Consider the following 19,061-nt stretch of genomic DNA (forward strand, 5'->3'; position numbering starts at 1 on the left):
AAATAATCAGTATTTTCTAGAGAGAGGGGAAGAAAATCATTTCTTAATCTCATACATCCAGTGCTGTGATAAACGTGCATGTCTTCTTTTTTATCATTTAACATAATCCTGCAGAGCGAGGAGTTGTTATCCCATTTTATAGAATACCAAAAAATGGATTTGTTTCCCCCAAGGGGAGCTAGATACTGGAGCTGGGATTCAAACCCTCGTCTTTCATAGTCTGGTATGCATGTGGATTCTGATACGCCAGACTAACTTATGGTGACCTGCTTCCTTTCTTTTCTGTTTTTTCCTTCTTAGGCTATTAATTTGTTTTAATCAGAGTGATCTAGAAATAGTCTCTAGTTTGAGAGCATCAGTTAAAATTCATTCTGCATTGAGTGGCTGATAATTAAATCCAAGAGAGGAAGTTCACTGTAAGTTCTTAGAGGTCATACATATATTGCTTTTTAAGCCAATATGCATAAGCAACCTGGTCATAGTAACAAAAAATGGGAATTGAGCCATAGAATAGAATAAAAATGGCATTTTCATTTAACCCTTTTTGGAAGCTGTCAGTCACAAAATGGTTTGCAGCATGGAAGAGGGATATGAGAACCTTTTCCTAAAGAATGTTTGTAAAATCTCATGAAATCTGAAGTTTTCTTTTTATTTATTAAAAGAAAGTATAATTATTGAGCTTTTTTGAAGGAGTCCCCATAAAATACATTCCATGTATATAGTTCATTAAAACATAAGTCTTATATGATATTTTTAACAGGGAAGATTAGCTATTAATTTGTTCATTGTACCATAAAGTTTCAGCTATTGAATTATAATCACAATTAAATGAATATGTTGGTTTATAACGCTAATGAGCAGTAGTCAAATTAAACCCAATTAGGAAACATTGATTACTGACCAGATGTACAAATTAACTTCATCATTGTCACAGTTCCCTAAAACTTTCCTTTATTTAGGAGCTATAAAAGCAGTCATATATATTTTAGTAATATTGACAATATTTATAATCAGAATATTTAAAGTTTTTCCTTTTAGATCAATAATAGGAAAATATATAGCAACCACTAATGCTGAAGAAGCTGAATGGTCTGTGAACCTACAGGATCTCCTAGAACTAAAAAAAAAAAGATGTCCTTTTCATCATATGGGACTGGAATGCAAAAGTAGGAAGTCAAGATAATTGAAGTAACAGGCAAGTTTGGTCTTGGAGTACAAAATGAAGCAGGTCAAAAGCTAACAGCTTGCCAAGAGAACACACTGATCATAGCAAACACCCTCTTCCAGCAACACAAGAGATGACTCTACACATGGACATCACCTGATGGGCATTACTAAAAACAGATTGATTATATTGCAGCCAAAGTTGGAGAGGCTCTATACAATCAGCAAAAACATGACGGGGAGCTGACTGTGACTAAGATTGTGAACTTCTGAGTGCAAAATTCAGACTTAAATTGAAGAAGTAGGGAAAACCACTAGGCCATTCAGGTATGACCTAAATCAAATCCCTTATGATTATACAGTGAAAGTGAGAAATAGATTAAGGAAATTAGATCTGATAGACAGAGTGCTTGAAGAACTGTGGATGGAGGTTCTTAACATTGTACAGGAGATAGTGACCAAAACCATCCCCAAGAAAAAGAAACGCAAAATGGCAAAATGGTTGCTTGAGGAGGCATTACAAATAACTGAGAAAAGAAGAGAAGCAAAAGGCAAAAAGGAAAGGAAAGATATACTCATCTCAGTGCCGAGTTCCAAAGAATAGCAAGGAGAGATAAGAAACACTTCCTAAGTAAACAATGTAAAGAAATAGAGGAAAACAGTAGAATGAGAAAGACTGGAGATCTCTTCAGGGCTTCCCAGGTGACTCAGTTACTGTAAAGAATCCGCCTGCAATGCAGAAGACACAGAAAATGCCATGGGTTCGATACCTGAATTGGGAAGATTCCCTGGAGGAGGGTAATGGCAAGCCATTCCGGTATTCTTACCTTGGAGAATCCTATGGACAGAGGAACCTGGCAGGCTGTAGTCCATGGGGTCCCACAGAGTCAGTCATGACTGAAGTGACTGAGCATAAGCATGAGAGATCTCTTCAATAAAATTAGAGATACCAGGGGAACATTTCATGCAAAAATGGGCACAATGAAGGACAGAAGTGGTATAGACCTAAAAGAAGCAGAAGACATTAAGAAGAGGTGGTAAAAATACCCAAAAGAACTATGCAAAAAAGATCTTCATGACCCCGATAATTACAGTGGTGTGATCACTCACCTAGAGCCAGACATACTGGAATACGGAGTCAAGTGGGCCTTAGGAAGCATCACAATGAACAAAACTAGTGGAGCTGATGGAATTCCTGCTGAGCTATTTCAAATCCTGAAAGATGATGCTGTGAAAGTGCTGCACTCAAGATGCCAGCAAATTTGGAAAACTCAGCAGTAGCCACAGGACTGGGAAAGATCAGTTTTCATTACAGTCCCAAAGAAGGACAGTGCCAAAGAATGTTCAAACAGTTACACTCATTCACATGCTAGCAAGGTCATGCTCAAAATCCTTCAAGTGAGGATTAAACATTATGTGAACCAAGAACTTTCAAATGTACATGCTGGGTTTAGAAGAGGTAGAGGAACCAGAGATCAAATTGCCAACTTCCACTGGGTCATAGAAAAAGCAAGAGAGTTCCAGAAAAACATCTACTTCTGCTTCATTGACTATGCTTAAGCCTTTGACTGTGTGGATCACAAAAAAACTGTGGAAAATTCTTCAAGAGATGGAAATACCAGGCCACTACCTGCCTCCTGAGAAACCTGTATGCAGGTCAAGAAGCAATAGTTAAAAGCAGACATGGACATGGCCTGGTTCCAAATTGGGAAAGGAATACGTCAAGGCAGTATATTGTCACCCTGGTTATTTAAGTATGCAGAATACATTATGCGAAATGGTAGGCTGGATGAAGCACAAGCTGGAATCAAGATTGCCAAGGAGAAATATCAATAACCTCAGCTATGCAGATGACACCACCCTTATGGCAGAAAGTGAAGAGGAACTAAAGAGCCTCTTGATGAGGGTGAAAGAAGAGTGAAAGAGCTGGCCTAAAACTCAACATTCAAAAAGTTAAGATAATGGCATCCCTGTTCCCATCCCTTTATGGCAAATAGATGGGGAAATAATGGAAACAGTGAGAGACTTTATTTTCTTTGGCTCCAAAATCACTGCAGATGGTGAAAGCAGTCATGAAATTAAAAAACACTTGTTCTTTGGAAGGAAAACTATGACCAATCTAGACAACATATTAAAAAGCAGAGACATTACTTTGCTGCAACAGGTCTGTCTAGTCAAAGCTATGGTTTTTCCAGTCGTCATGTATGGATGTGAGAGTTGGGCTGAAAAGATGGCTGAGTGGCAAAGAATTAATGCCTTTGAGCTGTGTTGGAGAAGACTCTTAAGAGTTCCTTGGATTGCGATGAGATAAAGCCAGTGAATCCTAAAGGAAATCAATTCTGAGTATCCATTAGAAGGACTAATGGTGAAGCGGAAGCTCTAGTACTTGGCCACCTGATGTGAAGAGCTGATTCACTGGAAAATACCCTGATGCTGGGAAGGATTGAAGGCAGGAGGAGAAGGGGATGACAGAGGATGGATGAGATGCTTGGATATCATCACTGACTCAATGGATGTATTTGAGCAAGCTCTGGGAGATGGTGAAGAACAGGGAAGCCTGACGTGCTGCAGTTCGTGGGGTCACAAAGAGTTGGACATGACTGAGTGACTCAACAACAAGCAAAATATATTACCTTTCCCATTAAAACTTTGTGTAACAGTTTCTCTTTTAATTTAGTTTAAGAAAGTTGGCATTATACCAAGCTTTTTACTTTAAAAATTTTATTTTAAACTTACTTATTGTATAGATACTTTGCAAAACCTTTCTTCAGTCTTCGCTTACTTGTTGAATAGTTTTTAAAAATCCAGGAGACTGGTCCTATGAATGGTACACAATGGGATAAATAACTTTGGCCCAATAATATCTATACTGTTCAGTCTCCCATGGGGAATTTTTGGTAAGAAGTACACTCAAAGAATGATTTTTTTCCAGTGTGATTAATAGTCTGGTTCAAACATCTAAGTTGACACTACTGACTGTAATGTAGTTTAGTGTCTGCTAGTTAGGATTATAATGGTTGTTAGTGACAGAGTCCCGCATCAGCCTGATTTTTGTTAAAAAGCCCCCTGAGGACGAGAGTTCTCATTTTACTTCTTTTACAGAGAAGTTTAGGAGTGAACTGGCTAAAGGAATGAAGGGGATCAGGGATTCTTTGCTTGTCCATGGCTGCTTGCTTCTAACTCTGCATCTTTGTCAGCCAGCATCTTGAGCTGTCAGTGAAGATGGTTCCCAGTTCCCATCCTCCTCCTTCAGCAGCCTTTAACAGTCCTTTCAGATGATACTGATTGGTCCTGCATGGGTCCTGCTGGAATCACATGGTGTCAGAAAAAGGCAGTTTCTCTGTGGAAAAAGGAACATTGAGTCAAAACATGCCTTATAAGAATGACCTAACTTTTCTTGAACTGAAAGCAAGCTATCAATTAAGTAGAGAGAAATGGACTATTTTCCTTACTGTCTAATTGCAGTGCCAGATTTTATTCATTAAATCTGTAGCCAGGTAAAAAACAGGGTTTTAAAAAAAATATTTACCTATCTTCATTAATTTACTTATTTTGTAAGACACTGTGCAAGTTTATGTCCTATTTCTTTTCGCCTCACTTTCAGTCAGATCTGCCTACACATAGACACTTTTCTTTGATATCTTTAAAACAATGTTTCTCAGTGGCAAGAATGGGCATCTTGTTCCCCAGGGACTCTTTGGCAACATCTAGACACATTTTTTTTTTTTTACTAAAATATAATTGACATATAACCTTATGTTAGTTTCAAGTATATACCATAATGATATGATATATGTCTGTGTCTGTATCTCTTTAGCCAAATGATGACCACAGTAAATCTAGTTAGCATCCATTTTTGCTTGTTACAACTTGGGATGTGTGATGTTACTTGCTTCTAGAGGATAGAGGCCAGGGATGGTACTAAACATCATACAGTGCACAGTGCTGTCTCCTTCATCAGAAAATGATCTCACTTAATATGTCAGTAGTCCTGAGATTAAGAATTCCTGCTCTAAGGCATTTTCATCAGTTGGACACCAAATTCATTCCCTGAGCTAAAGAAATTAAACCCAATTTAAAAACCGAGATTCTGTGGTTAAGATTCCATGGGAATTAAGGCTGGGTGATCCAAAGTTAAATGGCATATCAAATTCCTTTCTTTCTTCAGATTAATTTCCCTAAATAACTACCCTGTTGCTCTGTGCCCATGTTGTTGGTGGGTGTTTCTCTGTATTTCTCTCTTTATACATAAAACTCTATTTTCGAGAATATTCTCAGTTCTTTACCTCCCTCTTCAGTTCCCTCCCGCCTAGTATCTATTTTTCTCCTTTCACAGCAACTAAAGAAAAGTTCTCAAAAAGTTTACAACTCCTCAAACAATAACGTTTAACAGAACGTGGGACTAATTGGGAAGTATCAGCGTTTTAAGGCCATCTTGGCAAAGTGCTTTTCTGTAGCACATTATGGTTATTTATCATAAATCAGATTCAGTACATTGCTGAAGACAAGTTATTTTTCAGACTAATTATGACAGTCTTATTTCCTGTTGTGTTTATGTTTCTTTTATGTGTGAATCTTCACCTCTGAAATGTATTTTTATTTTGTTTAATTCTGTGGCACATTCTTCTGTTAAAACTCTAGGGTCAGAGGCCAATAACTGCCAATCACGTTGTTCATTGAGGTTGTTGAATTAGCAGCTCACAGGATCTCACACCATTAAACAAAATGACAAAAACACCCTATGAATATAAGTACCGCAGCTTTCTTTGATATTTGTTCAGAAGGAAAATTCATTTGTATAATCTATCAAGCATGTAACCATGTGCTTTTGATGGTGAAAATTGTTTTATAAATATTAATAGGTGTGTTTTTTCGCCCACTTTGTACATAGAATGGCCTTTGTTCAAGTTGAATTTTCTATAGAATTGAAGTGTCATTAATGTGACATTGAAAATCTTAATGTGTGAACCAAGCTCAGCACTTCCAAAAATATATTTTACCATAGTGTATTGTTTTATTAAATGAAAAAGCCAAGGTCTGAGCAAGGAAGTTTATTTTATTGTGCTCTTATTGACATAAACAATCCATTTTTAATCCACCAATTCTGAAAGTGTTCTTGGAGGGGGTCTTACAGGGGGAAATTAGCATATAAGAGTCAATCAGTGTTCAGGGATTGATCTATTCCTTTTGTGCAAGCTGCAGGTTTTGGTTTAGTTTGTTTGTTACACTTTTTTGTTTTCATATTACTGTGATGCACTTTTCTAAGTTTCTCTCTCACCAATACATATATGATACCTGTGTCTATTTTTTTAGTTGTTTAAGTAGGATATGGATGTGATGTGAACTGGAGCTTAGCTGGGAGTGGCAACCTGTTTCTATAAAGTGACAGTTAGTAAATATTAGGGGGTTTGGAGACTTTATAGTCTCTATTGCAGCCACTCATCTCTGCTGTTGTTTTGGGACAGCAACCAGAGAGGTATGTAAATGAATGGTGGTGACTGAATAACAGTAAAACTGTGGTTACAAAAACAGGCAGTGAGCTGGCCTAAGGGCTATACTCTGCCCCCGTCTGCCTTATAGTCTCACTTGGAGCTTTTTTATACCCATCTATAACCACCCTGACCTTATGCAAAAGTGTGGTGTGATTCAAGCATCACCAAGTCATCTCTTTCAACATCGCCCTTTAAGAAAAATCTCCTTCTCTGTCAGTTCCAAAGCCTGGAATGCCAACCATTAAAATCCTTCCTGTGGGAAAAGGGTAAATGTGTACATGTGTAAACTCCAGTAGGCATTAGTTTAGATTTACTCTGAACAGAAATCTAGGATTATAAGGGAGAGGAACAAGTACAGGTCATTTTCAGTGATAGGAGGAGAAGAGAATCCTATATCCTGGGCCCTAAGGACCTGTCCTGTTTCTGAAGCCCTAAGAAAGCACTGTGCCTGTAGAAGATGGCAGTGGTAATAATAGAAATCACCGGGAAGTGCCGACTGTTAGTGAGGCTAAGTGCTTGCATGCATCCTGCCCTTCCAGCAGCACAAGGCAATAGAAAATGCTCTGGTCCCACTTGATTGACAAGACCACTGGGCTTAAGAGAGACAGTGGCTTCCTGGTTAGGAAGTTATGATGGTTGTAATTTCTCCCCAAGTGTTTTTGATACCAGAGTCTACATTAAGTGGTCAAGTTCAAGGGAGAACTTTCAAATGAGGTAGCATTATAAACAGAGATTGTTAGGCTGGAAAGCACTATGTATGTTTGGGACTGTTTTAAAAATACTGAGCAGGTTTAACAAATATGTGTCTAACAGACTCCATGTACCTCAAAGGCCTTATTTCCCCTCTGCCACCACCCTCCCCAGAAAAAATTTAGGTATTAATGATGGCAGTTCAGTTTTGCTTATCTTTCTTTACTCTTAAGCTGCTTTATTTGCTTCCTGTTTGTGTAGTGTTTTTACCTTCTAAAAGCACTTGGACATATATACATTTGACCTAATTATGTTGTTTACTTTTCTCTACAGAGAATGTTTGGCAAGGGCCCATTGTAGATACACCTTGTTTTTTTTAACCTACAGATAACCCTATCATCTGCTATCACTATCTTTAAGTCCTTGGTTAACTCTAAAGTTCTCTCAAGGTGGTCCCCAAACAGTGAACTCATTTCTGTACTAGGCATACATGCCATACTACAGGAAAAAGAGACTTTTGAAAACCTGACTTTGCAGGCATTTAGCTGAGACTGCTTTCTGAGATTTGCATACGTACCTATTAATTATAATGTTTCTCAAGTAACTTGTAGTCTTTGCAAGGAGCAAAGATCAGCTTGGACCTGTTTTGATACACTGATTTATTGATCTTGACCAAGAATTCTGTTATTTGAAACTCTTCACTTAGGAAGTGAATTTCATAGCATTTACCCATTCATTCTGAACATGTTGGTTCCAAGTAATCTTGACAGTGAGTAATGGAGGAGCTAAAATTGCTAATAAATTAATTAAAGTATGTTTATAAACCCAGTGGAAAGCCAACAGTGACATTGCTTTCCTACTGATTGTTATACAGGTCATTAATTGCTGAGATAGTGCTACTGTAGCAAGCAGAGAACATTGGCCTTTGCTAACTCGGATCCTGTCATTAAGATTTCTGGAAAGTAATTACTCATTTGCTCTGTATATTCGTAGTATGTGGGTAAAGTGGTTGGACATTTTGTGGGAAGACAAAGGACTCAGGCAGACATTAAATTACATATAAGATTGTCCCTTGTCAGTCACTTCTACCTTAAGTACTTTGTGGTTTGGACTTTTATTTATGCTAAGAATTCTCCGATGTTAATATGCCAGCTCTGCACAGATTTGTACCAAAATTGTCACTTTTTATCGTAAAGAGACTTAAAAAAAAAAAAAAAAAACCTCTCTCTGGGGTCTTTAACTCCAGGATCCTACAAGGTAATAATATTTTCTTTTCATAAGAAGCAAGTTGTATTAACAAACCATGGTCATTTTTTTCCAGTGAAATGCACATAGATGATTGTTTTGCTGAAAAGACTTAGGTGCCTATGAGCAATGCTGATGGAGAATGAATAATATCTAAATTCATGGTCATAGATCCCTGCCTGTTGATATCCCAAGTGAAGTAGAAGATTATTATGGAGTATCACCCTAGACAATAATTTCTGCTCTAAAGGATGTAATAAAAGAGATCAGATCCAAGACACCAGAATACCACCACTCCCCACCGCATTAGCTCCCTGATTGCACATGTGGAAGATCTACAAGTCAAGGAAAACTATCTGTGGTCCATTCCTATCACTGTGTCCTGGTCTCCTCGCCAGTAGGAGACTTAGAGATTCCTGCCGGCACCAGTGGGTGGAGACGGTGGTGCTAATAATGCCTGGCAGCCTTCCATTGTAACAGACCAGTCTTGGCCACTTAATGTTTTGTAGCTTGAATCACAAGAATCATAAGATGGTCCTGCTCACATCAAGATCATGGTGTACTTTTAGCAGACCCCAGAGTAAGTATATCAGCAGTCTGGGGAATGTCTTTCTCCACTTTTCAAATAAGAAAACTGAGGTCCAGCAAGAAAGTAGGTTATTTTTATCAAGGTTACAGAGTTAGTTAAGGGTCAGATAAGTTAAAAAATCTAATGATTCTGACTTGGTATTTTTTCCACTAAATCTTCTAGACATATTAGTGAGCATAGTGACTAAATAAAAACTTCATTTTGCAACATCAGAAGAAGGCTGTAGGAGGACAGCAATAGTAAGCATTATTGTCTAGTCTCTCTTTGCATTGACAGGAAAGGTTAACTACTAAAAACAGGAACTGTAATAAAAATTGCAAATAAAAGCTATATTTAGCTATGCCAGTATGTAGTTTTAAAGAGTGATGGCAACTTATATTGTCATTTCATAGAAACCAACAGATAAAAATTATTATGCTTTTTATTAAAATATAAGTCCCTTGAAAACAGGGATCGTGTCATATTTGTCTTTGTAGCTTTAAAGTTTAAAGACAAAGCCTTAACAGCATCTCCTGTCTGAAGCTTGAGAAAAAAATGACAGTATTCGATTTTATTTCTCCTATATTTTTCAGCCTGGAGAACTCATTGGATTGGCCAAAAATTTCATTTGAGCCTTTCTGTTACATCTGACAGAAAAACTTGAATGAACTTTTTGGCCAACCCAATAATTTATAGATCTTTAGGAGATATTTATGTATGTTTGTGTTTTCTTTATTAGTTGTCTGTTTTGATGCCAAGATAAACTTTGATGACAACGCAGAATTCCGACAAAAGGATATATTTGCTATGGATGACAAATCAGAGAATGAGCCCATTGAAAATGAAGCTGCCAGATATGATCTAAAATACATAGGACTGGACGGGAACATTGCCTGTTTTGGTAAGAAAGCATTATATCAAAATAATAATTTGTGAATTTTTGCAGAGTTTAGAGACCCCTGGTTTCTAAAATGTTATTTCCCAATTGCAAGTGAACATGTGAGATTTTTGTAGCCAAAAACTCTTAAAAAAAAAAAACCCCAAAATTTCTTTCAAAAGTTCATTTTGGCCTGTGGTCACTGGTTTAAAGCAGGGTTTCTCACTTCTTGCCCTATGGACATTTTGGGTGGGATAATTCTTTGCTGTCAGGCTCTTTCCTTTGCTGCATTGTCACCAGTTGTGACAATCAAAAATGTCTCCAGACATTACCTTCTGGTAAGCAGTCACCCTAGTTCAGGACCAGTATTTTAAAGCATCTCAGTTAAACTTTGACTAGTAAAAGTCAGAACCTTTGCCGAAATTTTATTTAAAATATATTGCTTTCTTAGAGGAAGTTGAAGAGAATGCATGCTTTAATCATTATACTAAAGTTTGAGTTTCTGTGAAAACCAAATGATCAAATGTTTACTCCATTATGTCAGCTTATTAATAAGACAGTTGACTTTATCATAGTCATCTAAATTTGTGACACTGGCTTATTAGCAGAGATAAGAATGGGTGTAAAGAGGCAATACAATTTCTGTTATTGTCCACAGTGTGTAATACTGAGATTTATGCGCTTCTATGTTTCTGGTGGAACCAATTCATTGCACTTGAAACAGAGGTCTTAATCTTAATGGAATTAAAATAAAAAAGATTTGTAGCTCATTAAACCAACAGTATCATTATATTCAGAACTGAACAGACCTCATCTAGTAGTTTGCTGTTCATACAATAGAAAATGACATCCAATTACAAGTGATACCAAAAGCTCTTTCTTTATATTGGAGCAAAAACTCTTATGTACTAGATCACTCACATCATTCTTATCTTGATAAGCTAATACGCTGTCAATATTTGTAGGCATTTAGAAAGGGAAAAGATTTAATGGTGTGTTTAGAGCAAATTAAACACATATTCTTTGTAGCCTCTGTAGGAGTATGCATGATTTGGCCAAGGTGGCAGTCTCAAAAGGTAGGATTAACACATTTCACATTGTTTTAAGATCATATATAAATTATTTTTATATTAGTTGTCCCAGGTTTGCTTAGTCACAGTTCATAGGCATTATCTGAGGAATACAGAGTCAGAAAATGTGAAAGGTACTTTACCTGAAGAGTTTCTGTAATGTTCAGGAGGTTTTTTTTTGTTTGTTTTTTTTTGTGTGTGTGTGTGTGGGAAGGACTATCTAACTAAGGAAAATAATTTCCTATAATTAGACATAGGAAGCAAAAGAAGTGCAATTGATCAATAAAAGTTAGCTCTAGAAAATAAGAATTTTGATGTTAAAACTTGTTTTTTTAAAGAAAGCTTTCTAGGATGTTGGCTTATTTTAGTTCTACTTTTAATGATCAGGTTGCTAGTAAACATTTCTTACATTAATTTGAAATAGTAACAGGGGTTAGGAATATTATTTTGATGCTGTCATTTGTTCATTTGTTTTCTTTGTTTCTCCAGAGAACAAATAAACATGCATAGTTGCACTGAGTGTAAAAAAGTGTTTCAGTCCTATTGACGTTGGAACCCCTGTGGTTCAGTCCCCTGAGTGATACCACATTCAAAGGGACATCTTCACAGCAAGCAAAAAATGGAAAAAAATCACATTCTTTACTCAAATCTCTTAAAGAATATTAAAAATGATGTAATTCAGAGGCTCTAGCAACTTTTTATAGCCTTTTCCCTCTCTCCCAAGTCTCTTAAACTTTATACTGTCTAGAACCTAAAACTCTTCCCTCTACTAATAGTCCAAATTTATTGCTTACTGAATGAAGCTCTTCGCTTCTTTGTCTTTCCCAGATTGATTTAACTTCTCAATAAATCCTTCTCCCTATTCCTGGGTATTTTTTGTTTATTCTTTGTTCATTTTCTGTTTCTTTATTTTTGAGGTCTATGAATTTATCTGGTTGAATAGAATGTCAAGTAGGCTGGAAACTGGCTTATTAATGTCAGGTTTCTCTTTCAGTAATATGGAGAAGGGCCAAAGTCTATGCACCCTTTGATGTTGCTGTATTTATCCTGTCTTGTGTACCATTTGCATTTCACAGTTAATGGTGCTGGACTCGCCATGGCTACCTGTGACATCATTTTCCTGAATGGTGGGAAGCCAGCCAACTTCTTGGATCTTGGTGGTGGTGTAAAGGAATCTCAAGTATATCAAGCATTCAAATTACTCACAGCCGATCCTAAGGTAACTTCTCTTTTTGTAGGAGAGGTTGCATGATGTAATGATTTCTCACCATAACAATCTGCCTTGTACCTGCTGCTGAGGATTAATAAGCCAGCACATGTATAATACTTTCCAGCCCCAGGTACAAATACTGCCTTATATCACACTGGAATTCATGATGGCTTAAATCATCTGGGTAAAAGGCTTATAAGTACCCCTAAGATCTTACTTCAGGGCCTGTGCTTATAAAGTTCTGAGAAGTGGAAGGAAATTTTTTTAAACAGTGTCATGCAAATAAAGAACTATTGGTTGGCATGAACTATTTTTTGTGTGTACTTAACAGTGAAGTGATTAATTCTGTGCTCACATGAGTTAGAGAGGACTGAGTCTCAGATTCCTTCCTCAGAGCTGCTGAGACACTAATAAGATTAAGACAAGAAAGTTACAGTGTTATCATAGTATGTATTACTGGAAAATGATGACTTCACATCCTTCTGTATGCTTCTTAACTTTCATCTCTAATGATTACATGTGTTACAGCTTATATCATATGCTCTAGGTACATATAGTGTTATTCCATGGGTATCTTTTCTTCTTAACTAGAATGTAGCTGTCATGCTAGGCACATAGTAGGTATTTGGTAAATACTTAATCAGTTTAAAGACCAGTATGATTTGCATCCATTGTAGATATTTAGTTGTCTATGATAAGATTTAGGTAGATATCATTATATAGAAAGACTAGTAATTTTCAAATATGTATTCAAATGTTGTCTGAACTTAATATGGAAACTTCCCATTCATAAGTAGACTGGCATTTTGGGCCTCCTGTGTATGCAGTTTTGTCTTAGGTTGGTGGTATGCTTGTCTGTTTTCATTATGACTTAGTTGGTAACCTTACATTTTTGCTAAATCTTTTTCTTATAGTTAACACACACACACATAAAATGGTTAAACATTATCAGCAACTTATCTTCATTTCTGCATTGCTGTTCAGAAATAGCAAAGTGACTGAAGTCCAGAGTCACTCAGCCATGAATTGTCCACAGGTGATTTTTCTGTTAACAGAAGCGGCTTGTTTTCATTGGTTAAGTAGGGACATTATCAGAGGCTCCCTAATCATTTATGAATTCATTTATCCCTCTTTTCTACTCCTTTCTAAGGGAAGAATCATTTTTATCCCAGAGATTTTCAAAGCAATTGAAATCCGTAAATACCATGTACATAATACACAGCTCTTTCAACTGCTTGAACCACAAAATACCCAGAGGACAAGAAACTGTAATAAAATACTGCACGTTTAGTGTTGACTGAAATTCAGTGCTGAGCATTAAAGAGAGCCAGGAAGGATTAGATCTACCAGGACAATCATATTGCATTTTCTTTGGAGAATCTTTTCTTGGTGGCTGATCCTGAATTTTAATTTTCTTAAAGTACAGGAAGGGAATGAAAATCACTTGGAAAGTCTTTTTTTTTTTTTTTTTTTTTTTTAAACAATCTCTTAAAAAATGTTGACTCTTCCTATTTTCAAGTGCTGGGAGTATTTAAACTTTTTTGAGATTGGCTGTCATCTTGGGTAGATAAAGGTATGTGGGAGTTATTTTATTTTTCTCATGCTATATCAGGAAAATGAATGCTTGGCTCATCTCACAGTACATTTTCCAAATCTTGAAATTTCAAAGTCAGTTAAAAAGCATAGAAATGTAATGGGTATTTTCAATCCTGGCGTTGTTTCACAGATTTCAGGGAACAGAGGCTAAAAAATAGTATAGTTGAATTGATTGGATCTTGCAAGGAAACTGGTTGTAATTCTGGCAGTAATTATTTCAAGTAGAACCCCATCCAGTTGCTCACAACTAGAGATTCCCCAGAGCCCAAAGCTAATTATTTCAAAGGTATTGATTTTCTTGTTAGATATAAGGATTAGTCAGTTGAATACACTGAAACTAAAAATAACAGAAGGCCCATTGTTGTTAAACTTAAATCAAGTGATAGTAGCAACTGCTTGTTATGTGTACAAGCTAATTCTATTGATCAAGTAATAAGCATGCTCATTCAAGAAAAATATTATGCATTGACATATATTTCCACTCATGATGTCTGCCATGGAGCTGAGACTTAACATTTATTTCACTGACTTTTAGTCCAAATGCTGGTTTTCTTTGGGACCTAACACAAGTACCTTTTAACTAATGTGTCCCTTATTTGTTTGTAGTATATGTAGAGTGAAGTTCCTGTGCCAAACTGTTTAAAACAAGAATTTTTCCAAGATAGCACACTTTCTAAACTGGATTCCCATGAAAAGTATCATTAAATATTTTATAATTCTCTTAATTTTCCAGCTGGGCTTGAGATGAGAGAAAGGTAATAGAGTTTGTTCTGCTGGTGGTGGAATAGATACGATCTCACCCTCATCATTTTAACTTATAAGATTCTAAACACAGGTGTTCTTAAAATCATAGGGAGTAAAATTGTTTTAGAAAGTAGAAGTAATTCTGTGCCAGTCTATCTATAAAGAATTTGAGCACATTGAAAGGAGAAGTACTACTATCAAGAATGTTAGCATTATGTTTTTATTTTCCTGAGTTGTGCTTTTGACTTTTGTTTTTAATTTTGAACTTAGAATTCCAAAGGTATAGAAAATGAGTACAACATCATGTGGGGTATGTAGAACATATTGCATAAATGAATTAAAGGAAAAGATGGTTGATATGAATCTCAACAGTAACTCTGCTCTGTTGTCCAAGGTTAAGCCAGTCTATTGCCCTCTGGAGGCCTGATTTTGAAAAGCAGTAGCTTATGACTTGAGAAGTCCGTTCTCTTGATTTGACTGTGCTTTCTGGTTTAGGTCCAAAGTAGAGTCCAATTTTCAAAGCCTTTTAGGAAGGAAATGTGCTATATAAGCACCAAATACTTGGAAGAGATTCTTAGTGGGGCTCAGGTACCAGGCAGCCTGGGTTCCAATTCTGTCTTTAACATGTGTTGACTGTGGCACCTTGGGCATGTCATGTAACTTTTATGTGTCTTCGTTTCCTATTTTATAAAATGGAGATAGTAATAGTACTTATTACCTCAGAGAGTTACTTCATTGTATGAATTGAGATACATATACTTCCCATTTAAAGGGCAATGATTTCACCTGACAGTACTGTCTAAAAATTTTAATAAACTTTTATTAAAATATAGCTTCCATAAAGAACACTGTACAAATTGTAAGTATATAGTTCAGTGAATTATGACAAAGTGAACATATTTGTGGATCCTCTGATCACATCAAGATATAGGACATTCCCAGTGTTATGGACTGAGTATGTTTTCTCATAATTTATATGTTAAAATCCTACCCCTCAGTGTGATGGTGTGAGGAGGTGAGGCCTTTGGGTTGTAATTATATCATGAGAGTAGACCCTTCATGGGTGGGATTAGTGCCCTTATGAAAGAGATTCCCAGAGAGCTTTCCCACCCCTTCCATGGTGTGAGGACATTGCTGGAAGATGGTCACCTGTGTACTAATTAGCGGCCACTGAATGTGCTGGTGAGTTGATCTTGGACTTGCCAGCTTCCAGAAATGGGAGAAATGAATGCTTTTTAAACTACCCAGTCATCGCTTCTCGGCCTTTTGGCTAAGATCAAGTGTAAACTACCCAGTCTGTGGTAGTTGGTCACAGCAGTTTGAATGCCCTAGGACAGTCACCGTCCCAGCGTTGCTTTATGCCTCTGCACTATCTCCCTCAACCCTGCTTTCTTCCCAAAGCTAATACTCTCCTAACTTCTTCTATCAAAGATTTGTATTGCCTCGTTTTGAGCATAATACAAGTGGAATCATACAATGTATATACTTTTGTATTTGTCATCTTTCATTTGACTTTTTATCTCAGATTCAACCATATTTTATGTAGCAACAGTTCACTTAACCCTTATTGCTGTATAGTATTCTATTGTATAACTTGACAAGAGCTTTTTTATGTCATCTTCTATTGATAGACATTTGTGTGATTCTCATTTTTTACTACTATGAATAATGTTGCCATGAACATAAACATACATGCCATTTGGAGCATATTTTTGTGGTGTATATGCTTGGATGTAGAATTTGTGGGCAATAGGGTAATGTATATACTCAGTTTGAGTGATACTACCAAACAGTTTTCTAAATATGCCAATTTACATTTTGATGGACATGTGTGGGAAGCCCAGTTTTTCCACACCCTCACGAATATTTTTGTTATTCTGGTAGACATGTGGTAGTATTTATTGTGGTTTAATGCCATTCCCTCATAACTAATCAGGATGAACACCTTTTCATGTGTTTATTAGCAATGGAATATACTCTTTCAATTTCTGTCACCTCATGAATAAAGTAGACATGAAAATAATACCCCAATGCATTGTTTTATTATCATTTAAGATACATGTAAAGTACTTGGCAAACCTTTCTAAAGCATGATGAGAACTTTAGTTTGTGTGCTGTTTTCTTGAGTGTTCATTTTGATTATCATTTAAAGGCTTAGATTTAGAATTATTGAAACAGTGGGGAATAAATGGTTGTCTGCAGAAATGGGAGCTGTCTGAAGCAGTTCACTGATACCAGTGTTACTGCCTGGGTTGTTTTGAAATTGATGAAATGTGTAAGCAGTTTCAGTAGTGTGTAGTGGTTCTCCCTCCAGACAGCCAAGGAAACACAGTTTAATAAAGGGAGGATTAAATTCATATTTGGGAGAACCACAATATACAATTTGTTTTAAATTTGAGGAGAGGCCGGCTGGTTTAACTCTGTGGTAAGTACTTGAAAAGTCTTTAGAATTTGAGGCCGAGGACGTAAAACTCTGTGCTATATTTTTGATAAGGGGTTTATGCAAATGCCATGAGTTGTAATAAGTATATTTTGTAATTAATAACATACTAAATGCCTCATATATTGTTAATTATCATACAATTAGAGTTTATTTAAAAGCAAAACAGAAAATCCTCTTTTTCCCTTAAATACATGCTTATATCAGAGGCATGAAACAAAACTCATTTTATCATATACCACATGTATTTGCTGAAATGCCTTATCTGCAAGGGAATATTTCTTTTTGGAATTAATAGAATTCTTTTAGGGATTTGTTTTCAGATATAAGATCCAATACTTTTTAAACATGAACATTATTTTTTGAAATGATTACTGTGCATTTCTATTCTTACAGACCAGTTTGAAAACTAATTTTACTTTCATATAGAGTTGAGAAGCAGCCATTCTTTATGGTGATCACCTACCTGATAGCCTAGTCTGAAGAGAGTAAAAATGGCTTTGTGCTTCTGGATCTACAACCTGTCATTTGGTTTCGCCCCTTGTTTCACGTAACCATTGTGCTTACATTGGAGCATGGAAAACCGTCCTCCCTGTGCTCATTTCTCCTCGCAGGGATTTTCCTACTGTCGTGAATTCATAAATGCTGACATTTGCTTTTCTTTTCCCAATGGCCATTTGACCCAAATTTCCAAGACTGTCTGGCTCTCCATGCCCAACTTAACCTGCCAATCTTCCCAATAAGAGCCAAGTCCTGGCAAAGACAGTTGTTTCTGAATCTAACACATGATCAGTGTGTCTGATAGGTACCACATTTTCAAAGCATCTGTAATATAACACTCTAAATCTATTTTCATGCTCCTTGCTGACATACTGTCAGAAATTAAAAAATAAGATTTGTACCCTTTGCTCCACTTCTCAATATTCAGATTTTAACATACCTGACTTGGTTTTGTTGTAAGTAATTTAAAGAATTTAACAGATTTGGGGATATTTTAGTAAATTTTATGATTAATCTCAGCATGCTCAATAATTTATTATGAATCTTATGTGGAGAGGCCTTTGTAGACTGTTAAAGAGAAATGGACCACTAATCAAGTTGTAATATCATATAGGTTGGAAATAATATCTACTTACTAAATGTTAGAAATTTTTTTATTCTTAATGTTATTGCATTGAGAAAGGAAGTAGTTGACCTCAGCAATTAGAAAATAAAGAAAATAGTGTATATCCTAACAAGTTGAACAAATAATGGCTGAGATTAATGTCAGGCACCTCTGAATCTTAAGAATAGTCTTAGGATGGTTGAGTGATCAAGGCATCTGAAGGATTTACTAGTGTTATTTTTGAGGTATTGTTTTAGAATCCAAGGTCTACCCTATTGGCTCAGACAGTAAAGAATCCATCTGCAATGCAGAAGACCCAGGTTTGATCCCTGGTCAGGCAGATCCCCTGGAGAAGAGAATGGCTACCCACTCCAGTATTGCCTGAAAAGTTGTAGAGACAGAGGAACCTGACAGGTTACAGTCGATGGGGTCGCAGAGACACTACTCAGTGATTGTCACATTTAGAGTCCAAATTGCCTGGTAGAGGAAACCACTGGATGTGGAGAGTGAACTGAGTAAAATTATTCTGGAGAACAAGGTTAAAAACTGTGAATACCTCTGGTTCCTCTGCTCTGCAGAAGTGAACTGTGGTCTGGTGGGATGAGCCCCAGTGGGTTCAGGAGATTGAAGACACTGAATCCTCTTTCTTCTTCCTGCCATGCCGTGCCCCTCCACCCTGCCCCTGCTGCCAGAGAATTAGGAGTTACTGTCTCATTGTCTACTTCCTAAATGAGTAGCATGTCCACGTGGACTTGCTGAAGAAATTGGCTTGACTTGGAGTGGATTTCTATGTGTATGCCTTTCCCCCTAATTATTGAATTAGGGAAACATAAAACAGAAAAGTACAGAATTACACTAAA

At 36.6% G+C, this 19,061-nt stretch overlaps 1 protein-coding gene across 1 annotated transcript in view; it reads left to right on the top strand.

Annotated features, from left to right (window-relative positions):
• The window catches only part of SUCLG2 (succinate-CoA ligase GDP-forming subunit beta), a 264,516-nt gene that overhangs the window by 153,593 nt on the left and 91,862 nt on the right, over positions 1–19,061 (top strand). The window contains exons 8-9 of the mRNA XM_065933317.1: positions 9,899–10,060; positions 12,183–12,325. Coding sequence (XP_065789389.1) covers positions 9,899–10,060; positions 12,183–12,325 — 305 coding nt within the window. The remainder of the gene's footprint in view (positions 1–9,898; positions 10,061–12,182; positions 12,326–19,061) is intronic.

The sequence above is a fragment of the Muntiacus reevesi genome, chromosome 4 (assembly GCF_963930625.1).
Source record: "Muntiacus reevesi chromosome 4, mMunRee1.1, whole genome shotgun sequence".
NCBI classification, from domain to species: Eukaryota; Metazoa; Chordata; class Mammalia; order Artiodactyla; family Cervidae; genus Muntiacus; species Muntiacus reevesi.